Raw genomic sequence first — 22850 nt, forward strand, 5'->3', positions numbered from 1 at the left:
GGAGCTAATTTTGAGTATGATTGTGATTGTACGTGGTGAGCGAGAAACATGCACACTTCCTCGCCTCTGTTCTCACTTCCCTTCATCGCCCGCCACCAGCTAGTCAGCCCGCTGTTGAAGGCCAGGCTGAAGACGTTATCTTGGGTTACTCCTCCACCTCACCATTTGAAAGCACAAACGATGCCAATGCCTTGCGGTTATTATTATGATGCCGCTTTTTCCCAAATAAAACCCTGCACATGATGTGTTTCACCCTCCCGTCCTTTCAGCTCCTCCTCCTCCTCCTCCTCCTACGTAAGCGGCAGTGCTTGAATCCTCTCCCACCACAGCTACCACCAAAATGCCTCGGCCTTTTGACTCCCTGAGGGCCAAATCCTCTTAGGGGAAGGGCGCTGTAACTGTGAGGAGTGGAGCAGATGAGCTGATGAAGCGGTGAAATCACCCTCCCCACCCCACAACTCCAACCCCCCACCCGTGGCACTTCCACACGGCTCTGCCAAAGCTTTTATCTGCACTGATAAGGCCCCATTTGCAAGGCAGTGTGATGATGGAGCACTGGCAGGATGATGGTTCACGTCATTCTTTCTTGTCTCCCCCTCCTCCCGCGCGGCACACAAGCACGTGTGGTAGATTTACACAGGGGTTACTGAAGCCAGCAGGACCGTGAATAAACACTGACAGATGCCCCCGTACCTCGCTTCCTCACGTTGCCTCACTGCCAGTAAATCAACACAAGCATGAAGTCAAATAAAGTCAAATTGTTACCATATCATCCCTTATTGATCCACTATTGTTGTTGCCACACTAAGGGATCAATTTGGAATGAAGCCACTCTATTCTGCTGGCACTTTTCCTCTTGTCACTGCACACTGGATTTGATCAAAACAAGGTATATTTTTGTTGAAATGAGAGAGTACCTTTTCAAAAGGTTATTGTAGCCCGGAAGAGCAAGTTGGACAGCAACAGCTGCTTATCTCCCCTCCCCTCCTGCCGTTGGACGCTACAGCTTTATTGTCCTGTGGCCTTTGCTCCCTCGTCTCCTCGGCAATTCTTTGATGTCCTTTGGCCCTGTGGGCCGCCGGGGGTTAATGAGCCGACACCAGACAAGTCACAAGCTGCCTGTCAGAGCGGAGAAAGGTCTGCTATTGGAGGTGGGACAAAAGCTGCACAAAAGCCGCCCCTTTCTCTCTCTCCCTCTCTCTTCCACACCCGTTTTTTGGGCACCATTTGGCTGTCATGGAAAAAAAAGAGGGAAAGAGAAAAAGTGGATTAAATTAACTTTGAACTGGCAGCGAAATTTATACATCAGAATCCGTTTTGGCCTGAGGAGGTGTTTTTTAAGGGCTGGCGAGACAAAGCACCCTGACTTAATACTGATTGAGGCCTGGTCTGTATCTAGACAGGCTAAAAAGAAACAGTCAGATTCACACTGGAACTGAAGGGAATTTTGGCAATGAAGAGGTGTGTCTGTGTGTGTGTGTGTGTGTGAGATGCGTGTGATGCTAGTCACATAATTGCAAGATGGTAGACTTCACCTTCAAAAGCCAGCTCTTCTGTTTCCACATTATAATCAGGAATGTGACACCTTCTGTTGAATTTGCGTCATTACGCTCACACTGCAACAGAACTAAACCTCACCAGTATGTGTATGCATATGCATGGTACGTATATTTGTGTACCATTCTGAGAAAGTACCAGAGAGGGATGATTGTTCTCATGAGAAACCAACATTTTAATGGAGATGTAGCTTTTCTAAAGGGGATCTGTCAGAAGCCCCTCATCATTCTCTAACAAGCAGCACATTCACCTGGCCTTATCACAGTTACATTTAATTTCCTGTGCCTTATGCTTTTGGAAAGTGGTGCGGAAGTAGGTCATCACATGCACCAGAACAAAGTGATTTTTATGTAGTCCTAGTTTGACTGTGAATTCATGTCCGTGCGAGAGAAGTCGAGAGAAGTCCGCCAACCGTTTCCCCTGACGGAGCTCTGCTGGCGATTCCGCTCTACTGGTTCGGAGCGACACTGAGAAAAATGTAGTAAGCGCACACTAGTGTACACGGGAGAACAAAAGTGGCGAGTCACATATTTATAGATCCTCTTCTTCCAGAAGACAGCTCTCAGAAGAAAAACTATGAAGACGGACATCTCTAGAGATCTTGGCTGCTTCGATAACCTGAGTGAATGGAACTTGAATGAAAGTGGAATGTAAATGTGATTTCTGAATGTATTGTGAGAAGATCAAGGAGAATGGTTACATCTGTAATTGGCCCTCAGTCAGAACCAGGGCTCATTGTATTTTTATACAGATTTCTGTGTCATTTGCAATATCACTCTTGCCCAATGAAGTTATCCAAACATTATATTAGGGCTGAAAGATTAATCTATTTTTAATCGAATTATTCACAATTTCAACTAATGCAATTAAGGATACAGCTTGCAACCATGCTTATTTGTGAGTATTTTAGGTTTACCAGAAATGACAAGCAAACAAAGGTATGCGAAAGCTATTGTCAAGCAATTCTACCTCCTGAGGCAACATGATGAACATGTAGCAACTTGAAAAAGCACCATAGGCAGCAGTGCAACAAATGTACAGCAACAAAAGGCTTTCAGAAGTAGTGATGATCTTGCCTAAAAAGACAAAAAGTCTAAAGACTAAAAAGAGTATGGAAATGAGTGAAGGAATGTGTCATACAGTGTATATTGAGGTTGAAACTTGACTGTCAAAAATGATGCAAAAGAAATCACAATCACAATATTTGTCAGAAAAAAACATTATTTCCCCCTAAATCGTTCCACCCTACATTACATATTTATATCTTTTTTTTAACGAATATCACCCCTGGATGTGAAACCTGGGTATTTTATAATATTTATATTTCAGGTACTTCATATCTGAGGCTTGAGCATTGTTTGTGAGTTTTGTTTGAGTAACGTACAGATATCTCTGAACTACAGCTTGGAAAGTTTTCCACAACTCTCACACCCTCTTGAAAGATTTGTCATCGATACAGTTGGCAACAGTCAAGTCACATATTGGTTGGAAACTGGTATGTGTTTACGTGTCTGTATGTCTATGTGTGTGGTGTGGTGTTGGTTACATATACTGCTGCCATGATACTCAGTCTTCCACCCCCCCCCCCCCCTTCACGCCCCCAACCTAACCTCACCACCACCACGGGCCCCTCCTGAGGCACCACCTGTGTTTGTGGAGGAATGGAGGAAATGCCAGACACGCAGCAGCCTGAAAGGGAGCATTCACCCCCCCTCCCCCCCAACCTGCTCTGCCAGCACAGGAGGGCTTGGGCAGACACAGGACAGCAGGGGTGGGGGGGCAGGTGTGAGGGAGAGAGGGACACGCCGCTTGTGTGGCGTGGTGTGCTGCCTTTCAGTTCATGGGTGGACATGTGTGCCCACATGTACTCCACCTGTCTCTCTCACAAGCTTTTTCATTGGCTGTCCAGGATCTTCTCATTAATAAATGGGGAAAATGGGATTAAGGTTTTTTTTTTTCCCCCGTCCACGTCATATAGACGTATCCATCTCATTTGGCGGTCGTATTGCGATCAATTTGCCCAAATTGTGTTAATCTGTCTGTGACTGACTGACCCAGGCCCATTTCCACTGATTAAAGTTGTTAGTAATCTCTTTTCCCTGCATATGGGAATGGTTCAGAGTGAGTTCCTGTTTTTTGTCTTCAAGCACATACCTGGCAGTTTAACCTAGAGCCTCTGTGGAATGTTTAAGTAGGAAATGTGCTTCCACCAAATAGCCAAGACCAAAGCTTTGACCCCTCCGTACTGCATGAAATGAACTGCATTCGATCCAACTGCAGTGGGGTTTCTGCACCACACACAGCTCCTGATTGAGGCTGTTTTGTGGAACATCCTTCAACCTCGTCATCCACCCACACATACACACACCCATCCCAAGTCTCCCAGGCTCCATACACCCATCTCCAAGAAGCCTCCTGCCCCCGGAATTTCTGTCCCAAGTTTTTCATTTCCTCCCTGTATTGGAGGCCCTTCAGCACGACTGTAACCTCCTCTTGACCAGAAAGGGCATCTCCCTTTCTGAGGTAGCAGTAAGACCACAATCTGCCGCAGGCACAAATTTCTGAAACAGAGACCCCCCCCCCCCCCCCTTATCTACTGCTTGCACACCACCACCACCAAGCCCAGGGATGCTGGCAAGGGAATGGAAATCTGATTCGCCTCACGCAGAGATGGCTGGAGCATTGGTGAGGTCGCTCCCACTCCAGAAAATGAGCTGCTAACTGTGCTAATTTCTAACAGGATAGTCATGCTAATCACACAAGGGACCTGCAGTTCCAATCCCCCCCTGAGTCCAACACTACTGTGCCTAAAAATCTATTAAGTCCAAAAGTGCCTCTCTAGAGGTTACTGTGACCACATGGTTATAAATTTCATTGAAGGGAGAGAAATGATGACTATAGGGAACTGGGTGCTGTGCAGCGTATTATTGTACATACTTTAACCTGGGTTGCAGCAAGAAAGACTTTCTCCTGACATTTTTTTCCCCATTGATTTATTCCCGTAGCAGCAGGTCAGGAGTATGAAAGACTTATGCCCTATGTCCCCAGAATGAGGTTCTCTGTTGTCTTTCTTTGGCCCTCTCGTTTTCAGAGAACACTATCCATTATCCCTGAGGCACAATAAAACATCTTACTGAAGCTATAACAGTCTCACTCTTTTGACACTTGACAATATATGAAAAGAGCATCAACCACGTACAAGTTTTATTTTAAAGTGTTTCAGCCTTTCAATGCTTTTCATGGTATATCTGTGATTGCATTTCAGTTGGCTTTAGCGTTATACCGTCCATCACCTGGCATTTAATACAGTGTGCAGCAAAGAATTTAAATGTTTAAACTACTACTACCTTGAAGACAGACAAGCAGCTTAGTTTAGGAATGTTGTAGTCAATCCAAGATTATGGACCAAAGGGAGTGCAAATGCTTGTCATGTAGGGGAAAGTCACTGGAATGTAAGTTGATCGTCGTGTTTATCATGCCCTTCCTTAATTTAGTTATATTGTGCCCCTCAGGTCTGTAGATTGCTGGAGCCAGAGTGGTGTCTTATGAAATTGTATATGTGTTATTGCCAGCTCCCAGAGCTGTACTCCTTCTGTTTCTACTTTGACTGCAGGGGTATGGACATGCTGAGCTGGAGCAAATCTTAAAGTTTCTCTCCCTAGAACAGACTGGTAGGTGAGAGCCATTTCCCAGTATATAGAGTTACAGCATGCACAAAGACTCCCAGCGTTCCCCAATGTATCAAAAAACTTTGCTCTGTGGAGGAATTTACCCTAATTCCCATAGCAGAGAAGGTGTGTTTCGGATATGTGTGTGGGTGGACCCATGCAGAGTGGTGATTGGATCAGCCAAGGACCCCTCTGAAGTCTCTGCACAGGCCATACCAGACCAGTCCATCAAGCCCAGACACTGCAGTGAATCCTGGAAGCCTGAGGGCTGTGGGAGAGTGGCTAAACAAGGCTTGCTTTAATTAGTCGGCTCGTAAAATATCTAGAGTGCTAAACTGGAGTCACTCAGCCGTCTCACTGCAGCTGCGAGCGGCCTGCCTGACAATAGGCAGGTGTGGGTGGGTAGTGCGATACATTACCCATAAACTAGCGAAGCTCAAAATGAAGTGAAAGATGATACATTGTATCAGTGCTGTGGTCTCCCAACTGGGAATTCTTTTATTGAAAGGAATTATGACTTAATTTTTGCTGCTTTAAAGCAATGAAGAATGATGAAATGAACAAAATAGCCTGCAGGTGTTTCGTGTTGCCTGGTTCAAGATGGGGGGGGGGGGGGGGGGGGGGTTCTGTGTCTGTTCCTTTGTTTTGTTTTTTTCTTTTCTTTTTTTCACTTTCCTGTATTTTTTCTGGAAGCCATGAAATGGACATTCTTCCCTTCAGGAAGTAATACCAGAGAGAGGAAGTCATAGCTGCAGCTTGTTTTATTATTAGCAGCCAAAAGGAAAGAGCTCTGCACTCTGACCCAAGCTCTGCAGAGAGATCCTGTCTTGGTTCAGTTACAAAAACAGTGTGGAGGGTAAAAAAGAAAGGACTAGATAGTGGAGGGTAAAACGAGAGTAAGGGGTGAAGAGAGGATTGTAATGAATCAGCATTTAGAAGAGGTATAGAAAGAGGTAGAGGTATAGAAATGGAAGAAAAGAACAATAGAAGAGAAGAGATTGCAAAAGAAAGGGAAATTAAATGGTGCATGGGACAGATAGAGAGTTGGCTAGAGAATTACAATATATAGTGCAAGTAGACTAGGAGAGAAGGGTAAGTGAGGACAGCTGCAGGTTTTTTGTTATGTGCATGAGTGGCGTATCGAGCTAACTGTGATACCCTCTTGTCTGCCCTCTGTGTGACCCCATCAAGATGCTTTGCAGCAAAAGGGAGCGTTCCCAGTTCACCTGCTACCATGACAGCAGACTTCTCTCCCTCATATGCCACCGTTAAAATACATCACATTAACTCAACGCCAACTTCATTTTAGGTGTCATTCAATCTGCCGCAGCTCCCTCTCTAACAGATCCATCTTAATTTCTTCCAGAAGCCCTTCCAACCCTGGTTGGTATAAATGTATTATTGTTCGCATTTGGGCACCTTTCATATGCCTATACTGGAGTGGACTTTGACAAGGTGTTTGTTGACTGAAGTAACAGAGAAACCTTAGCGGTATAAAAAAATAGCTTCAAACTGCACCAAGCTGGCATCTGCGTTCAGAAAAAGGAGCTGGCTGTATATTCCCCCTCTTTCCAACCGTGTGGTAAGGTTAATCATCATATCTTAGGCGACTGACGGTATTTACTCTGCAAGAAGGCCCAAATCTCTCCCATAGGCCGGGCCTGCACTGCAGGGTCTACTGGTTTTAATTACGGGCCCCGGCTGTGATTGTTTACCCAGACTTTATGGGGATAGATGCATCATATGATGGTGCTCTCTAAATGGCTTCTCAGGCCATTAATGTGCTGGTGGTGGCAGTTGGCTTCCGTCCCATGATGAAAAACCAACAAACTTGGAGAAACCCCCCCCATTTCTAGAATATACATAGCATACACCTATACATTTGTGCTGCTGAATATACTGTGGAAATATACAGATCGTCGATGTAAGGTCCTTGGTGACTGTTGAGCCACAGCCCTCGTCCAACCTATTTGTCTGCGCTCCCCTCTGGCCAGTGGTTTGTAAGGTTCCTAAGGGACAGTGCTGGGTTGGCAGGGACGGTCAGGAATGTGGAGCCCGCTTGCGTATGTCAGCCAGTCGGGTTTGTTTTGGAATCTGAGCTGGTATTAATCCCCACTGGGTGCCTGGATGAGCACACACATGCCCTCTCACCAGAGTTAAATCCCCCTCCCCCCCCCGCCTCTCTCTGTGAGGGTCAGGGAACAGGAAGTGTCCATGATGAGGACCCTCTGATCGCCAGTGTATGCTGAAGACAAGTCCTCTTCAAAGGATCTGGACTGCACTCTGAAAATCCACCAGAGAGGCACAAACCTTTTGAGTGTACTGAAGATAAACTGCAGAGAGCTGTTTTGTGGTTCCTCTGTTCAGAACAGTAAATACATGAGCTTTTAGGAGAGCATGGGGGAATCAGGTCTGTGTGTGTGTGTGTGTGTGTGTGTGTTTTGATCTTTCTGCCAGAGGTCCGGATTTCGTCCTGTAACAGGATTTTCATATGTTGGGTGATAAGGCATCGCTACCTGCGTCAGTGGCAACTCTGGGCTGACTTGTCAGAGCCGCAAAGAGGAAACGACATAAGCCAGGCCCCAAGAGAGAGACATGGAAAGATAGTGACAGAAAGAATGATGGAGAGAAAGAAAGGTTGAAGAAGTGGAGGAGGAGGAGGGGGAGATCCTGCCTGGCCAGAGGAGGTGCTTCTGCTTTGGAGATTAGCTGGCTCGTAGAGAATGAGTGATGTCACCACTCAAACCTCTCTCTCTCTCTGTTCTTTCACCCTTTCTCTCTCTCCCTTTCCGGAACATGGACTAGATCCAAGTCCATTTGAGCCTGGCCTCCACGGTTTTGGACTGCGCTTCCAGCTAGCCCCCTCTCCCCCTCTCTTCCCCCCCCTCCTCTTTCTCTCCGCTCTGAAAGACTATTAATTAGTTCCTGATTATGATCCCCAGGAGGGCAGTAAAATCTCAGGCTTGGAAGAGCACCACAAGTTACTCCCTCCTACTCTCCCGCCCCTCATTTCCCCTCCTCACCCCCCCCCCCCCCACCCCCCACCTGCTTCTTTTGGGCAGATGACTCTCCCTCTCTCTTCTCCAGTCTTACCACCATGCAGACTCAGTGCCATTACATTACAGAGCGTTGTCTGTCTGCCCGCCCCTCACCCCTGGCTGCACCATTCCTGCTGGGTTCACCCCACCGAGACTAAGGTGATAATCCACTGTGTGTTCACTTCAGGATCTGGACCCTTTGCTGCACCCCCCCCCCCCCCCCCCCCTCCCCCTTTACCAGCCAGAGAGCCTCTTTCTGTAACTCTCAGCCTTTTAAGCCAGACAAGGTCTTTCATGGGTTAAAACCTTTTAAGATAAGGTATAAAAGGTTATAGTTAAAACTTTTGTCTAGGCGAATAAGAACCCCTAAGGAAGGAATGGTTCTCTTGTAGTTGGCGAATGCTGTGAATGGTTACTCTGAGGACCCTCAGGCAAATTATTCAAAGAGAGTCTTCAAGGGTTCCCCCTGTGAACATAAGCTGATAAAACCCTGAAGGGTTGTACGTCACTGCTGTCAGCTAGAGGGTAGAAACTCTGCACTGGGGCTGAATGCGGCGGTAGCCTCAAACAAGCCTGTGTCTGAGGAAGCCCATTCTCAACACTTTGCCCTAAGCCTGTCATTCAAATGGATTCATTCCTTCCCCCACAGGCTTGTGAAAAGCACCCCTTTTACAGTCATCAGTGCTCTCCTCTTTGACAGGGACGGTAAAGCAACCAACACTGAGCTTTTTCCCCCGTGTGGCTCTTCTTTTGGTCTTCTGTCACTCACCCCCCCCCCCCTCCCCCCGTCATCCTTGCCACGTTGGCCCTCAACAGGCCCCATCCACTCGCCTTCGGAGAGTCCGGGAAGGCCCTTATCTGCAGAAGCTGTGGCGGGAGATGAATGGTTGTGGTGACTGGATGTGTGGTGAGAGTCTGCAGGGAGAGAGAGAAAAAGAGGGAGGGAGAGAGAGATGTTAGAGAAAGAGAAGATAGTTCAGCTGAGGTTTCGTCCTAAGAAAGAAATGGAAGAAGAAAAAAAAACTTTAACACAGTGACTCGATGAAGAATGTTGTTTGCGTTGGACGTGTTATCTTGGTGTGTTTATGTTTTCTGTGTGTGTGTGCAGGAATTTGTCCAAGATATATGTTTTTTTTTCTTCACAAGTGCTTGTGTGTGCGCACGGTACTCGCACGCATGCACATCTGACACAGAGTTCCTCTCCTTCCTCCCCCCCTTTCCTGGTGGCTTGGCTTCTGTGAGTGTCTCTGTCTGTGTGGATTTGGACAGGAGGTGTAGGGGGAGTTGAGTTGGAGTCCTTCCCTCCTCTCCTGGCCCTCTGTGACCGCTTTAAACAACATGGCTCCCAGCGTCCAGCACACTGCCTCGTGCACAGGCACACAGAGAGCCCTTTCTGCCTTTCAAAGGTTGCTAGGCATGGACATGCAGTTTGACAGGCTTTTAGCGAAGAGTAACCTGCAGGCAACAGATTGTCTTGTTGTGGCAGTAATCTCTCTCGCTTCCGTGCACTGGCTCTCTCTCTCTCGCTCCTTCACCCCCTCCTCTCTCTCTCTTTCTTTCTTTCTGTCTTTCTTCCGTAAGCTGCCCCCTCCTCCATCTCCTGCTCCACCTCTCCTTTACTATTTTTGTCTTTCTTTTGTTTCTCTCTCTCCCTGTGTTCTTTCCCTTGCCCCCATTATTTATTCCCACTACCACTCCTTCTCTCCTCCACCCTACAGCCTGCATCTCTCTTTTTCTGTGCTAGGTTTATATTCCTCTTCTTCTTTTCTCGGTTTCTCTGTTCTTTCTGTTTCTTCCCTTTTTATCTCCCACAACTCTGCCGCACCTCTATCCCTTCCTCTCTTTCTGTCATTGTGATCTCTCTCTCTCTCTCTTTCTCTCTCTTTCACTCACTCTCTCTCTCCCTCTCTCTCTCTTTCTCTCTCTCTCCCTCTCTCATTTCTTTTGTTCCTTGTATTTTTCGCCTGCTCCTCCTCATGTGTCTATTTCATTCCCCAAGTTCACCATGAACACCTCCCACCGCCACCCCACCCCCCTCCACTCTCTTCCCTTTCCCTTCCCTCCTCTCCAAACCCATCCCCCCACCCTTTCTTTTTCATCCCACCATCATTCGCCTCCTGCTGGCGTGCCGGTCATTAGTCGCCAGCGGAAGTGTCTGCAGCAGCAGCAGTAGCAGCAGCAGTTTTGTCCTAACAGGAGTGACTGCCCCCCCCCCCCCCCCCCCCCGCCCCTGTCTGTCTGTCTGTCTGTCTGTCTGCCCTTTTGTGCCACTCATTAGGGGCTACAAATTGTTAAGGCCTGGTCAGATGAAAGGCCCCCACGTCAAGACAACATGTCAATGGTGACTATGGTCAACAGCAAAAAAAAAAAAGAAGACAAAATTGAAAGGTTAAACAGCCTACGCTCCGAGAACAGTGGGGTGTGTTCACCCACCCTGATGTGACCAAAGCGAAAAATCGCAAGCTAGTGTTTCCACAGCACTCCCACACCCTCATCATTCAGGTCTGTGAAGTGAACAGACCTAATGCATATATATCATGTGTGGGCTGATGGCAAAATTATGCATTACTAAAAATTGGCGTTTTGATGCTCGGTGAAGCTCATGGTGTGACCGCTGGATAGAAGCATCCAGTCACATCCAAACTCGCCACCAGACTTTGATAAGAGTGAAATTAGTCACTGGAGTTCCTTTTTAAATGATTTCTAATAAAAGGCTCATGGGGTTAAGGCTCAATTTAGTTCCCTATGCTGGCATCAGTAACATCCTCCTATGGCGTCAAACCTTCCACCACCACACCACTAGAAAGTGTGAATGTGTGTCTGTGTATCTCTATTACAAGAACATGTTTGTCCTGATTTTAAAGTCTGTGGGTAGGACTTGACTGTGTGTGTGTGTGTGTGCATGCGTGTGTGTGTGTGTGCGTGCGTGCTTGAGTTTATTTCTGTGTTTGTGTCCGAGTTTCATATTTGCTGGCGGCGTGTGTGCCAGGGCGGGGTGTGCGTTAGCTAGAGTGTTTGCTCAATCCCAGTCTCGGGGAGTTCAAAGGAAGTTTTCCCTTTGGTTGGTAATGGGGCTAGTTTGATGAGTCCTCCATGGTCTTGTGAGGTTATTTAAGGCAAGCATGAGGAGTCAGATCTCCTGAAGAAGTTCCCCTGTGCACAGGCAGAACTGGAATATAGACCAGAATTGAAACAACACCCGTTATGGATGGCATCTCCCAGCCACAGCTACTAAGTAATTAGGCTAGCCAGGTGCATGGCTAATTATGTGATGCTTTTCTGCATTGTGGGCAGTCTGTGAGATGCCTTAAGGACTTTTCTGTAGCTTACCATCCTTCCTTACATTCTTTCTTGTACTCTTTCTTATCTCCACCTCTTTCTTTCTGCATCGCTCCATCTGTCTCTCCCCCGTTATGTGTACATGTGTGTGGCCCACTTCCACAACATCTCTCTCTCTCTTTCCTGGAGTTTGGTTGCAGAGAAGGTTTCTTGTAGTTGACGTGAATGCATGCTGATGTGCAGGGGCCTGTTTAAAGAAAGCGGGAGGGCTGCAGGGAGGCTTGGCAGCGGACAGGAGGAGGGCACAGGAGCACTCCACAGAGGAAAGGTTAAGATAAAGTTGCTTTGAACACACGCGGCCCTTTGATCAAGACTGCGGGGATGGCTGGCTTCTCTTTTGGTTGCAGAGGCCGCGCATCTTTCAGACGAGTCTTTTTTTTATTGTTTGAGATGTTTCATTGGCTCCTCCTCTTGCCAGTCTTTCCATCACCCACACAAAAACAGACCAGCATGTCTTTTTGTTAACGGGTAGAGTTTGATCTTTGAAGGGGCATGGATACACTTTCTTTGAGCTGCCTTATGAAGGGGCTTGAATTTGTTCTTTCTATCTTTCTTTCTTTTTTTCTTTCTTTCTTTCTTTCTGTCTTTCCTTATTTCTGTCTCTCTGTCTGTCGGTCGGTCGGTCACACACAGACACTTGCACACAGACGTATACCTAAACAGACAGACATTCACAAAGCAAACGGGAGGATACATTGTTTGGCACACACACACGTACACAGTCCCAACCTGCTGGGCTTTGTGTGTGTGAATGGTGGCCCTGCTCTCTCTCTCTCTTGGGGGAAGAGGAGCGGAGCACACATGGGGCACAAAGGACCGCCTGCTATGGTTCAGTCTCCCTCCTGTTCTCTCTTCTTTTTGTGTAGTTGTCAATTCAGCAGCTGAGGAGTTCAGAGCTCAATAAAGGATTGTTTCTGTAACAGGCTTGTTGTCTCAAGGCACAAAGTGTGTGTGTGTGTGTGTGTGTGTGTGTGTGTGTGTGTGTGTGTGTGTGTGTGTGTGTGTGTGTGTGTGTGTGTGTGTGTGTGTGTGTGTGTGTGTGTGTGTGTGTGTGTGTGTGTGTGTGTGTGTGTGTTTGTGTGTGTGTGTGTGTGTGTGTGTGTGTGTGTGTGCGCAGCCTCAAGCAGCCCAGCAGTACCTTGCCTTTCTGAGACTTCAAGGGTTGATTTATGGTTGGCCACATTGTGTGAGCTCTGACTATGGAGCATCAGAATGGAGGGAAGGGCTTAGGTTGGACAGGACTGGGCATGAATGGAGGTTGCCATGGGGGCAGTGGGATATTCCACCACACACACACTCAGACAAACACCTCTTTCTTATGCCCAGTCACACTCCCAAGCAAACACATCTAGAACACAAAATAACACCATATGTCTTGGATTTAGTAATCGTATGGAGAGGGAAATGCTGTTCCTGGGCTGCAGTATGAATATAGAATTAGAATGAGAGCAGATCGGTAGGTTTGCATATACAATGTCATATATGGTCTAACGTTTACATAAGCTGTAATTTCTAAACAGTATCAAACGTATAGTTTAGTAATGAAAGAAAAATCTGTCTCATAGCTTCACTTTGTGTTCCTCTGTATGGGACATGGCTGTTTTTCCTGGTTGAATATTACCGGGCAGTAGAGACAGAGCCGTAACTCCATCAGCTCATCTGACTACAGGGCGTAGGAGTAGTGGTCAGCTCAGCCGACCGTGCCTAAAAATATCTGGAGAGGTCCTCTCATTGCCCCCTTCACTGACAAATAACAAGGCATTCTGCACCCACTAAAGAGCCCCATTAAAGGGCGTTCTCAATGCTGTTAAATCACTTAATTTGATTGCTGCTCAAAGACTTTTTAATGTTGTTTTAATTAGCTCTCACCTCATGGTAATAGCAAGGTCAGCCGGTCCAATCTGTGAAGGGATCTGGAAAATAACCGATAATGTGAGTTGTTTTCCAACTCGGAAGTGCTGTTTCGGGGGATTTATAACGAAAGGCTGGGTTGATGTGGGGGGTGTAGAGAAGGAAGTGTTTTTAACGTTTAATATTTAATGTGTGTTTTTGTGTTCTGTTCCAACAGTTAGCGGTCTCGGCAGCGGATGACTTGTACCTGGAGGACACGGGGTCCGGGGGCTACCCGGAGGACGATGACGACTTCAGTTCCGGCTCAGGATCAGGTGAGGGGGCGTAGATGAGCACGTGTTCACATACTTACATATACTTCATTGAGCAATACACACACACACACACACACACACACACTTCACTCAGGTGCACAAACACTTGATACATGTTGGAAGCAGTATTTAATTTAGTTACATTTACACACTCAAATAGATATGTACAAGCATCAATAACTGTTATATCAGCCATTATTGGCCATTTAAAAAATTGTGTCTATGAAGATTTATTTTTTATTAGTGCATTGCAGATACATTTTTGTGTCAAATCTGTGTTAATACGTTTTTTCTCATCTCTGCATATATGTGTGTGTGTGTGTTGTTGTCAGGTGCTGGGGAGGAACTTGAGGAAGCAGTCACAGTCAACACGCTGTACATAGCACCAAATGCAGAGCCCACACAGGATTCCACCAAAGATTTCACCCCCAGAGTGGAGGCAGTCACCCCCAGAGACACGCCACGGGAAACACCCAAAAAACCAGTCAGAACAGAGGTCAGCCACACACACACACACACACAAACACGCACACAGAACCATACATAAACAAACCTAACCTCTCATGCACTCAAAGGACACAAAAATGTCCCACTGAACATAATGCACACACACACACATCACACCAACGTAACTGATGGTAGCAATTATTTCTAGCTTATTGGGCAACTGTAGAAATCTACCTTACCTTGAATGTGCTGTGCACACACAAAATAATTGCTTGCTAGGTCAGTTGCAGCTTTCCCGTCATCGAAGTTATCAGCAGAGTTTGGATCTGAGAGTTTATTTTTTCCCATGCATGAAAATAACTGCTGGACCACTTCAGTTCTTCTCACATTCACCCACATTTCCCTTCGGAACAGCAGGAGGGCGGTGAGAAAATTCTGTCATTTGCCCTTTTCTTGAGGTGTCACTTTATACAAATGCGGAACAAGTCACATGGAATTCAAGACTTATAAAAAAGTACCCACAGCCAATTATTTCACCCTGTGAGGTCAGCGTGAAGGATGGGTTCATTACCAGAAGCTGACTCGTTCTCCATTAGTTCCTAAATGGACATTTTAATGACACTTGAACTGATCACCACAAACACTCAATCATTTTCCTGAATTGATTGTGTCAGAGTGGCAGTGATTTAATGAGTCTTTAGAGAAGACGTGCTGCAGAAGGGATTATCCTTACTAACTCTCATTAAAGTCACTCTCTCTCTTCCTCTCCTCCCATCTCTCATGTTTATCTTCTCCCCCTATCAATCTCATCTCTTCTTTTTAATTGTTTGTCCTCTCGTTCACTCTCTCTACTTGCATACAGTTTTCTTTTTTCCCCCTCTTTTTGACTCCTAGTTTTTCCCTCACTGTTCTTTCTATACCTGTTCTTACCTTTTTACCTTTTACCTTTAGCTCTTGCTAGCTACCCCCCCCCCCCCAACACCTTTTTTGACTTTCTTTTTATCCCACTTTGTGTCTGATGTGAAACCAGTCGAGCAAGTCGCATACAACACTGATCACGGGTCCGATTTCCTAGAGAACGCTCGTCATTGCGAAAGTGTTTATATCTGTATATATATATATATATATATATATATATATATATATATATATATACTGTCAGTCAAGTTAGCTGAAAGTGACTACAGAGCAAGTGAATGTGAATGTGACTGTCCTACTGTGCTCTGCCCTCTCTCTCTCTCTCTCTCTCTCTCTCTCTCTCTCTCTCTCCCTCTCTCTCTCCCTCCCTCTCTCTCTCCCTCTCTCTCTCTCTCTCTCTAGCCCCTGGCTCCAGCCACAGAGGAGCCCCGCAGGAAAGTCGCCAGCAGCACCGTCAGCCCCCCTCGTGCTCCCGTGGACCCCTACGAGGTGCGCTCAGAAAACCTCTTCCAGCGGACAGAGGTGCTGGCAGGTACGTGCCTTCGCCCCAAACATATACACACACACACACACACACACACACAAAGAGGCAGGTGTGTTGATGCCTCCACTCTTCCCATGAAGCCTGGCCTATTCTTCTCTCTACTTTCCGATTATTTCACCGCACCATATTAACTCATTTCTAACTTAATGGCCCTTTGATGTACTCGGACACCACATCAAATACATTTCTGTAAAAATAGTTTTAAGAGACGGGTCTAATTTTTTCGAACAAATGTGCCGCTATCACTTGTACGGTAGTGTAGCCAGTTCCATTGATTACAGTGGAAGCTAATTGTTGCAGCAGACACTACACAAATGCGTTAAATGCTCCTTGTAGCCTCCCTGTTACTAGAACAGCATTGTGGGATTTTTGTTATAGTGAACATTTTTTGTTTTATTTGAATAGCACAGAATGTTTTAATTTGATGTCTCTTGTAAGTATCAAAATATTATGAGTCACAGGATGAAATGTGTTTCAAAACATGTTCAAGCTCTTCAACCAGAGTCTATTCTTTCCACATGGGTAAGTTGTGGATATACAGGAAGTTTTATGCCTCCCAGCAGCGTCTCCAAAACGGCACAGAGAGAGGCGCGAGGCTTGCTTGCACCTTGCAAGCCTCCCCACTAATAAAAGTACAGAAGAGAAGAGCCTCCACAAGTGCAAACAGATGGGATTGTTTATGCCCCTGCGGTGCGGGGTGTTACCAAATCACAGGCAGTCTCCCGTAACCGCTGTGCAGGACCGATAGAACGGCCACAAGTCTGCACTGGCCCAAGCCAGACACTAGCACAGTAGCGCGCCGCGCTCACACAAGCAGAGAGGCTCAGAGCCTTTCAAGCCAATAAACGTAATGATAGTAATAACGTCTCTGGGGACTTCTTCCCCCACCCCCCCCCCCCCTCCCACCCTCTCAGCTCCACTCATGTTTTATTGAGTCGTTCTACATAAACTGCTTTTCCCCTCCTCGCTGGGATGGTGAAAAGTTCACTACTTAGTTTGCATCTGTTTTTGTAATGCTCGCCTGTTTTGTCAAGAAAACGGCCAAATAAGGGGTGTGTGGGGGGGGGGGGGGGCTACTTTAAAAAGAGGCTGATAATGAAGTGACCAAAACAATAGTATCCTTGAGGCGAAGTAGCATCGAGTGTGTATGAGGAAGTATGTTTCCTATATGGTTGTTGAAAGACCCCTACAGTTTTCTTTTGCTCTCTGTCTACAGCGGTCATTGCTGGCGGAGTCATTGGTTTCCTCTTTGCCATCTTCCTCATCCTCCTCCTGGTGTACCGCATGAGGAAGAAGGACGAAGGCAGCTACGATCTCGGAGAGAGGAAGCCATCCGGAGCAGCCTACCAGAAGGCCCCCACCAAGGAGTTTTATGCGTAGACCTCCTGACAGCCATCCCACGAACCCCCATCCACCCCCCCACCCCTCCTTTCCCTTTCCTTTGGAACACCCTCTACCCTTCCAGAAAGCAACACTTCACAGTGGGAGGTGGTGGTTTCTGATCAACGACCACCACCATGAAACGAAAACAAGGAAGACCCAAACAAAAACACAACAGTCAAAAGCCAGAACACATTGGAGAGCTTTTCAGTAGAGAATTGTAATTAAGACCTCTTCTTTCTTTCTCTGTCTCTACTTTTTTTTTAAGAAAATGATGAGAAGCCAAGCAATGCTTATTTTACAGCAAATCTGTGTGTATTTAAACCTTATTTTGTGTCTTGTTTGAAAAAACGGCTGAAAAGAAAACACAGCATCGCAATCTGTACAGGCCAGAAAACATGATTTGCATCTGTCTTCTGTTGAAGGAGCTGGTACTAGTCACTGACTACTTTTTAACTGTAGCAGTATGTATTTGTAAAGAAAAAAAATTTAAACGTGAAAATAATTGAATATAATTGTCCTGTATCAATCTTGGGTTTTTTGTTTCTTTTTTTTCCTCTTTTGTCCTAGCATGTCTAAAGTTGATCTTCTTAAAAAAAGGTATATTTCATTAATTTATCTTTTTTTTCTCAGATATTTTTAAAAGAATGCCTTTCTGTAGATTCCATGAAGCTTTTTTTTTTCTGTTTTCATAATTAACTAACAGTCAAAATGTAAATGTCCCTCCCTCTGGCGTACAATGTTTATTATTTTATTTTGTCTTCTGTTTCTCATTTCTCATTACTGCATTTCACAACCATTCTAAGCTTCCAGTGAGGCTTTCGCTGAATTTATTATTGTTTTGTTCAAATATAGCTTTAGGTCAAAACATTTGGCAGCATATACGTTCATAAACGGTCATCAGTTCTCAGTGATGAGAAACAATGGTATGCTCAAGGGGAGTGGACAGGTCCTTCCTAAGAGTATCCCAATGGTGTATTTAATTATTTAATTTAAGTTGATTATCATACGGTACTGGTGGACACTCTCCTAATCGGTCTCTGTAGAGTAGCGTGTCTTGGGAGGGGCATTTGTTGTCTCTTTATGTTATTCTTTTCTTTTTTTGTTAAAAGATGTGGCCAATAATGAATGCCTCCTTCCCTTCACACGCTTCCTCTTCATCCTTTCTTTTTTGCTATCATCACTCAGCCCTTAATGTCCTCTCTCTCTCTCTCTCTCTCTCCCCTGAGTGTAATTTGATTGGACCGAGGCCAGTTTAGTAGAAATGTCCCCACATTTCTCTGTGTCCCCACCTTGGTCTCCATCTCAGTTCTCTGTGTAACCAGGGTGATGGTGGTGCTGAAGATGATTATGCTCATCAGCTGTGACACAGCTGTCTTTTCCTGAAACTAGCGTGTACAAAGGGGGCACTTCGCATCCAGACAGCCCCCCCTCACACCCACCTCTTAACTGGGCTAAAGCTTCTGGAGCATTCTGAGAGAGGATCTTGGGTCCTCTACTCTTTGTTTTGGTCGGGCTCTCGTAATAGCGGCCCTGTCATAGACACTGTTGTTGACATACCAGTGCTGACAACATGGTGCTCAACCCAAGCCCTGTAGGGCTGGCCAGTAGTTAACCCACAACTACACTGTCTATTGTTCTGCGTTTCCATGCATGGACCTGCAGGTAGGCAAATTCTCTGCATGGAAGCTTATTAGCACAGCAGGTTGTGAAGTTGCCTTTGAAAACTGTTGAGCTTTGTAATTTAGAGTTTGCACTTTTACCCCACCTAACCTTTTTCTTCCTGCCCTGTACTTTTCCTCTCCATGTTACCAATTCTTTTTTTCGCTTCTTTCTCATCGCCTCTCTGTCTCTCTCTCTCTCTCTCTCTCTCATTTCATTCCCCTCTCGCAGTTTTCTTGCAGCTGCCATGTCCCTGCTAGCTTCTCTGCCACCTTCCAGTTCCCATCAGTCTCACACAGACTGAGAGGGGCTACTGAAACCATGGCAAGCAAAACCCAAAGACCCTCAGTATTCTCTAAACCACCACATAAGTACACTTAACTCGGCCACATTCAGATGGTTTCTTTTTAGATTTATTTTGTCTCTTAGCCATTAGGTTTTTTATTGTTACTAGAGACCTGACCGTTGAGTCCAATTGCTTATTCGTATATGAAAAAAAAAAATCTATATATAAATATATATAAATGTATATTCACAAATGTTTTAAACAACAACAAAGTGCCTACCATTTGGAAATGTGCTTGTTCTTGTCATGGCTTGAGACGGTACGATCATCAGATAGAGGATGTGGATGGAATTCTGTAAGCACCAATGACTGTAATGGTAACTTTTTTTTAGTCTTACAAAAGAAGCAAGCAGTATTGTACCTATGAGTTGTAAACAACACTACTGAATAAACATTGTGGCCTAATATTGACCGTTCTCTGTGCATTTTGTTTCTGCCATGGTATCCTATGTAATTTTAATATCTACTATTGGCTCTTTAAGTAATAGATACTCTGTGTGTTGGTTACCATAAGTGTCTTTAAAGGATACAGGCTGTTTCGTCTTTAGCATCAAACTGACATCACAAGTACTTACACACATGGGATCTGGCTCTGGTTTTCAGATTATCTTTGTGTCCGCTAATCTAAATGGGTTGCGAGTTGAGATTATCGTATCAGTCACTAATCTGAGCATGTTTGCGGATTGAGATTAGCGTAATGGAAGAGCACTAACACTGAAAGCCGAGAGAGTCATCTTCGCCACTAAAATAAATGGGTGCAACAAATACACTAGAAACAATATCACCCCAATTATTGTAATGATTTTGATCTTCCTTATTCAACATAGGTAAAGCAAGCAATCACTCCATAGACCTTGAGGGATACTTCAATGGGCTGTGAAGAGGGCAGGCTTCTGTTTTGTGTTCACGGGGGACGAGGTCAACTTGTCCTCCCATTCAGCACTGTGACAGATGTTCAGGCGTGTTTTTGGCCTGTGTGTGTTGACCGTTTCGAGCGTCTGCCTTTAGGGGGGCATCTCCCAAGCGAGGGGGTCCCAGACTGTGAGAATCCCAGCAGACGCGCGAGAGATGAAGGGGCCCTCTGTGAGGAAGCGGGGGGGGGGGGGGGGGTGTCTGTGTCTGGACCACGGCCACTCCACTTGTTTGTCCGCCTGTGTCTGGTCAGCCCCTGAATTTATAACCTCTCCCCCCTTCTTTCCTATCCCAGTGTGACAGGGCACTGCTGTGCATATTGTGTTTATATCAGGGGCTTGGGGTGTTTGTGTGTGTCTCTGTGTGTGTGTTTGTATGTGTGTGTTTGTGGGTGCTGTGCTGTGTGTGGGGCAGGATTGGGGTCAGTATGTGTCCATGTCAGAGTGACTTTAATATATACCCCCTCCCCTCTTGTCCATAGCATGATGCTTTGGATGCGGGTATCTCGGGCTCAAGCTGTGGAGGCATCTGGGGAACAAAAGCCATTGGGGGACTTCTCCTCTCACAGACTGAGCTAATTCAATAAAGAGGCCAACCTTTGGTCTGTTAGTCAGCGCCAAACCATGCAGAAACTTCCGAGCAAAATGGCCGCCAAAGTAAACACGCTGTCAGGCTTCATAACGGCACATGACTGGAGGCAGAGGCTGTGGCCAGAACGGATGGCCGTGGCCTGGCTCACTTAAATCCCGAGCGCACATGTGCCTGCCGGTCAACTCTGCCCACATGTATGATATCTTTAACCAAGTATTTCTCCCACATGAGAGAAAGCCCAGTGGCCTTCTTTAAACTCTTCTTGGTTGTATTTTTTGTTTAACCAGGCCGATTCTCATGTTAATGTCGTTATGGCGCCCGTCATGAAAATAATGATCCAGAAAAGAGTGCACGCGTGTCCACGGGCGTTCTTTTGTTTTCGGGAGTTTTCTGAGTTAGCTGGATACTGTAGTTGCTATGAATAACAGTAAAATGTGTAAATCACGCTTATGGACTCAGGTAAAAGAAATTGCATTAATTGATCATTGATTTGACCCAGTGCAATCACATGGATAACTCTATCATGGTGATAGGTGGAAAGCTATGTCATACATTGCTAAACTCATCAAAACTACATAGGGCCCTTAGCAGCCAACAGCACACTCTGCATTGCCTGCTTCCAATAACAAGACCTGTCACTTGTCAAAACTTCCACACAAACTCTGGCAAAGAATCTGCCCAGGCATGGCATGGGCTGTCTTCCTTCGGCTGAGAGAATGTCAGCGCCCCGGAGACCAAACAGGTTCATTGCACCTCACTCGACCGAGCGCACACAGGCAGGTTCTCTCTACCGCGCAAAACCCACCGGCCCCGGCCGTCCCTTAGCTTCCGTCTCAAAGGCACTCAGAGGTCAAGGCTAGCTTTCGCTCTGTGGCAGGGTGCAGATGTGCGCCTACAAAGGGAGAGTGTTGATTCCATATGCAGGCCTCCTGTCGTTTTTGCTAACAGTGCGCTGGCCGCGGCGGGTGGTGAAGCGAAATGGCTCCGTGCCAGAATAATTGGTCCCCGTGGGAGGTGGAGGAGAGGTGGTGGTGGTGGGGGGCATTTCCTCTCCTCTCTGCCAAGCCATGCAAATTACACGGACGGGTGAGTGATGTTTTGTGGTTTTTGCCATACCTTTTTTTTTTTTTTTTTTTAAACAGGTTTAAAAAATAAAAGAAAGAGTATTTTATGATGAGAGCATCTGAACATATTAGTCCTCATAAATAACAGCAGCTGGCTTCCTTTATGGGCCTGATTTGTGTATGCAAGTCCTCCATTATTGTTTTCAACAGGGCCTGTTCACTGTTAAGCACAGCTTTGATATAGAAATAATGAATTGACGGCATACTGTTTAAGATGAATATGCTTTATTTAACCAAATATGTTGCTAGCAATTAAGCCTGTTTACATGGAAGCAACATTGCTGAAGTTGTATTTGTGTTAAACACGCTTTAATTTGCTTTGAATTCAGTATAATTCACTCTAATGAATGCCCTCTGTTGGAGTCAGACCCTCATATGACACTGTTTAAATGCAGCACTGCTAAAGTGTAAATGTTTAGCAAAATGTCTGGCTAGCTTATTCCTTCGCTCTGTGACCCAAATCAATAACCACTTGAAACCTCCTGCCCGGTTTGGTGTGAGGCTGGGTGGCAGCTTTTAAGTCAACATGATTTTCCTAAGAATACTGGGAACAATCAGGAAGTGAGTTGGGAGGAAACGACTCAAATGAGAGAGGTAATATCTCTCTCTCAGTCAAACAGAATTCAATTTATAAAAATGACATGCCTCTCAATTTGCCACTTAATCACGTCTACTCGTAATTAAACATCCAGCGCTTCGGAATGCCAATGAACACCACCTTGGCTCCTCTTGATGGGATTTGGGAACGATTCCTGGCAAGCTGACTGCTTGACGTTGGCGCCGTGTGACATGATAGCGCCTTTTAATTTCAACCTCAGGAGCATCGCAGAGACCTCTGTGTAAATGAAAGTTTGTTGTGATTAAAGTCTTCTGATGGGACCATTTATAATAATTTTGTTTTAATTAAGCATGGCTCTCCATTGAGGGCATGGAAAGAATTCTAAACTGAGAACTCAGAGAATCTTCTGTAAAGGACCAGAGGGCCGATATGTATTTTCTTCTGTCTGTTTAACTGTGAAGAGATCCCTTTTGAGCTGTGCCTGTTTAGAAGAGGAATGAAGAGGAAAATACAAAAGATGACTTTTCAACAAACAGCATATGTAATGTTTTACCTTTGTGTCATACGATTGGTATTCAGGAAGCAGTTCCACTAGATAAT

The 22850-nt window shown here is 45.7% G+C and overlaps 1 protein-coding gene across 1 annotated transcript in view; it reads left to right on the forward strand.

Moving 5' to 3' along the window:
• Window positions 1-19471, forward strand: part of sdc2 (syndecan 2) — a 31602-nt gene extending 12131 nt beyond the window's left edge. Inside the window, exons 2-5 of the mRNA XM_076302086.1 lie at window positions 13671-13767; window positions 14100-14263; window positions 15535-15664; window positions 16893-19471. Coding sequence (XP_076158201.1) covers window positions 13671-13767; window positions 14100-14263; window positions 15535-15664; window positions 16893-17056 — 555 coding nt within the window. The 3' untranslated portion in view covers window positions 17057-19471. The remainder of the gene's footprint in view (window positions 1-13670; window positions 13768-14099; window positions 14264-15534; window positions 15665-16892) is intronic.
• Window positions 19472-22850: the final 3379 nt, after the last annotated feature.

This window comes from Alosa pseudoharengus, unplaced genomic scaffold, assembly GCF_046254945.1.
Source record: "Alosa pseudoharengus isolate Yale_2024_CS ecotype anadromous, Long Island Sound unplaced genomic scaffold, YU_APseudo_1.1 YU_APseudo_1.1_scf_23, whole genome shotgun sequence".
Classification (NCBI taxonomy): Eukaryota; Metazoa; Chordata; class Actinopteri; order Clupeiformes; family Clupeidae; genus Alosa; species Alosa pseudoharengus.